Source organism: Quercus lobata, chromosome 2 (genome assembly GCF_001633185.2).
Source record: "Quercus lobata isolate SW786 chromosome 2, ValleyOak3.0 Primary Assembly, whole genome shotgun sequence".
In the NCBI taxonomy this organism is placed as follows: Eukaryota; Viridiplantae; Streptophyta; class Magnoliopsida; order Fagales; family Fagaceae; genus Quercus; species Quercus lobata.
Genome location: NC_044905.1, coordinates 97,484,686 through 97,488,413, shown reverse-complemented (window position 1 = coordinate 97,488,413; position 3,728 = coordinate 97,484,686). Strand labels below are relative to the sequence as shown.

At 32.9% G+C, this 3,728-nt stretch overlaps 1 protein-coding gene across 1 annotated transcript; it reads right to left on the bottom strand.

The window, feature by feature from the left end:
• Positions 1–756: 756 nt before the first annotated feature.
• Positions 757–2,437, bottom strand: LOC115961737 (probable xyloglucan endotransglucosylase/hydrolase protein 23). Its single transcript, XM_031080667.1, has 3 exons — positions 2,108–2,437; positions 1,585–1,778; positions 757–1,340 (listed from the first exon to the last, which is right to left on the bottom strand). The coding sequence occupies exons 1-3, from the start codon at positions 2,384–2,386 to the stop codon at positions 929–931; spliced, it is 885 nt and encodes a 294-aa protein (XP_030936527.1). The 5' UTR covers positions 2,387–2,437; the 3' UTR covers positions 757–928.
• Positions 2,438–3,728: the final 1,291 nt, after the last annotated feature.

The following is a 3,728-nucleotide window of genomic DNA, read 5'->3' as shown; positions in this document are numbered from 1 at the left end:
GCTACAAAATATGATGCTTCGCTTTTGAAACACTGATACTTGAACAGTTGAACATATGTTCTTGTGCGTGTGTGGCCGATATTTTTGTAAATAGCAATTAGTCGTAGTACTAAAGGATCTCGGTTTTATTCATTATTTTCTTGGCATTGAGACTACTTTCAATTAAATTCCATATCAGAAAAACTTCATCTCTCTCAAAGGTGATATTTCTGACTTGCTCATTTGCTCGAAAAATCTGGTATTCCTTAGCTTCCACAAAATTTTCCAATACTTAATAGGAAGTCTCTTGATGATGCATTCTATCGTCAAAATTGTAGGGGCACTGTGGTGTGATAATGTTGGGTTATTTGAACTTGATGGGGCTTGCATATTAAATAAAGCTAGGATTTTAAATTTTGTGCAAAGAAAGTGCATTTGCTCTTATACCTTAAAAAGACTAGTCAAGGTACAATTGAGACTTCGCATAAATATTTATAAACTCAAGCTCAACCTAGTAAACATCTAATGTAAGACTTAGCATGCCCAGATATGCAACACGTACACGCTTAAATAATTCATCCAAATTGAATTCATACAATCAATATCACACAATCGGTATTACATTTTTTTTTTTTTTCTGAATATTTGATTTATTATGTTGTTGTATAGATCAAGAATGCATTAACTTATCATGCAATTACATGTATAAATACAATAGCTTTCACTATGAGATTACACCAAAATTATTTTTTTATTCCAAATAACATAGGGATAACATTAGCTCTTTCATCGTACACGACCTATGAGCTATGACACACAGTAAAAATATTCAATGTTTATTTGGGACAACAAACAAATGTAATATATAATTTAAAAAAGAAAAGTTAAAGCCAAAAAGGAATTATGGAAATCAAATGGAAGAGAGGGAGAAACTATGAGTGCATCCCATCTAGTACTTGTTGTTGACGTAACATTCTGGAGGAAACCCTTGAGGAAAGCGCTTTGAATCTGTACAGTAATTGTAGATCATGTAATTGTCCTGAACCCATTTCAGCTTCCCCTGGTCACTGTAATCAAGCGTCTGCCAGAGCCAACCATTGTTGTTGAGGTTAGAATTTGGAGTATTGCAAGAAGTTATGGTACCATAATATGAAACACAAGCATTCTTGTCATTGAAATTCGTATAGGATGCAGTGAAGGGTGCTTGGGTCCAATCTATCTTGACAAGTCCACCTCTTGTTGCCCAGTTATCAGCATCCCAAATACTAGAGTATAGTTTCATTGGCTGGTAACTTGGGAAAGGAATACCACTTGACTCAAGGTTCTTGAACTCTCTAATGGGGATGCCATCTACATAGAAGCTAAAATATCGAAAAAAAAATGTATATAGGGTTAATATGCATGGAATCAAGAAACTCACAAGTATAATGATAAATTACTAATTCTTTCAAAACTTTGAAGCTAACTTATGAAATTATGACATACTTTTATAAATTATGTACAGATTATCTCAATATTTTAAATTATTAGAAAATAATAAATTTAATTATTTAATCATAAGTCTAACATATAATACAATTGTGCAAGATATGCATGTGTTCTTACAAAATTGCTTGGGTATTCCATAGGATGGTGTAGGTGTGGAAATCAGCAGTGGGATCGAACCAAAGGTAGAATTGTTGTTCTTTATCGCCCTGGCCATGGCAGTAGACATTTGTGTGAAGGATGTAAGGATCACCACTTAGGTTTCCCAGGAATTCAAAGTCTATCTCATCATGGTATTGCCCTTGTGAGGACAGCTGGAGCACACAGAAATCTTGTAAGTCAAGGGAAAATGCTCGAAGAAAGTTTAGGGGAAAACAAAAAATGCAATATATATACATGATATATAGACATACATACATTCAAATTTGGACTTTGTTGAAGGACTAAAAAAAGTATCAATTGATCTAAAAGTTATTGGCAAGGGGGTGTTTATTACACAAACACACACAAATGTACACACACCTATGAAGCCATGATTTCCAATGAAGTCATGACTTCAGATTAAATCTTATGTGTGTACGTTTTTGTGTGTTGACATACGTGTTAAGAGTTATTTCTCTATGGCAATATGCATGATACTTACATAGTAGGCAGTGACAGTTCCAGCAGAATTGCCAGCAACAAGCTTGATATTCATGTCAATCTTTGCATAAACATACTGATTCTTGGACACGAAGCCTGACCCACTTTCCTTGGTAAGGGAGAGCGTAAGGAGGTCTCCGTTGTTGAGTATCTGAGAATTACTCTGTCCCCAGTTATAGTCAAAGGAATCGAGGAATGGACCAGCAAATGCAGCCATGAAAAAGCTAAGCAGCAGAGATATTTGCAGCCCCGCCGAAGCATTTGAAGGACTAAAAGCCATATTTGATGTTTTCTGGTTGGAAATGTAATTGGGAGAGACAATGATATTGGAATCTACCTTGATATTTGATTTGATTTTGATACAATAGGTAGCATTTTATATACTACAAAGACTTGGAAGGTTCATAGTCATTGATTAGAAAATAGTGAGTTGTAAAATTAATAGTTGTAATCAACTACAATGGGTTAGTGGGGCTCCATGATCCAGCTAGACAGGGTCCTCACATATATATATATATATATGAAGCCTTTGCATATTATTAATTATCATATACTAGGTTTGTCTCTGGGAGCGTAGGTCACGGAAAATAGCAATATTTCGAAAAATACAAATAATTTTGTTACTTATTTTTTCCTAGGTTTGATAATGATATATGATACTTTTGTTTGTGGCGGTGGCTACTTGGTTAGGCCCTATGGCGTGTATTGCTTTCTCGTTTCCAATTGGGTTGTCAACACGTTTATGATTTCTGGAAGAATCTCAGAAAAATGGACTGGTTCAATCAATTTATTTTTTGGACATCTGTTGTTGTGAGAAAAGAAGAAAAATATTATTGGTTTACTTATATGCTATGGCAGACTAGTTGATTGACTTTGTTGTAAAAAGTTTATAAAATTCTTAAGGTCTTATTTGAAGGTTCTCTTATAAACTAAACAATCAGATTAACTGGCACTTTAGCTTTTAGCTTTCAATCTATATATATATATATATATATATATATATTTAATGTGTAGATTGACTTTAGTTTATTTACTCTTTTATACTTTTATCCACTTTTAACAAATTAACAAAAAGTTAATCTAAAGGAAAATTAAGGACTGAGATTTAGTATTGTATAATAAGTCTTGTATTTAAATAAATTTAGATAAAATTAGTAATTTTCTTAAGCCTTTTGTAAATATTGGAAAATGAACCTTGAGAGTTGAGATTATTATTTTTTATTATTATTAGAATTAATTTGATCCAATTTGAATTCTTTAGCCAATGGCGACGCCACCTTATGTGGCCAGGGTGGTTCTAGGACCACCCTGACCTGAAAAAAAAAAATTTATATATAATAATTTAAAATTTTATATTTATTTACCTTTAAAATTTTTTTTAGGAACATCCTGAATTTTTGTATGTCAATAAAATTAAATTTTGGTCCATAATTTGACCAACTTAACAATATATTGGAATCTTTCAACTGATGATGGCAGAACAAGTCTGATAGGTTTGTTGTGGACAAAGGTGTAATGCCTCTAGGCTACACTTTGTTTTGGTCCTTTCCCTGGGCACTTGTTTTAATGGTTTACTGTTCCCCCATTTCCAATGAAAAAAAAAAAAGAAAAGAAAAAAAGAA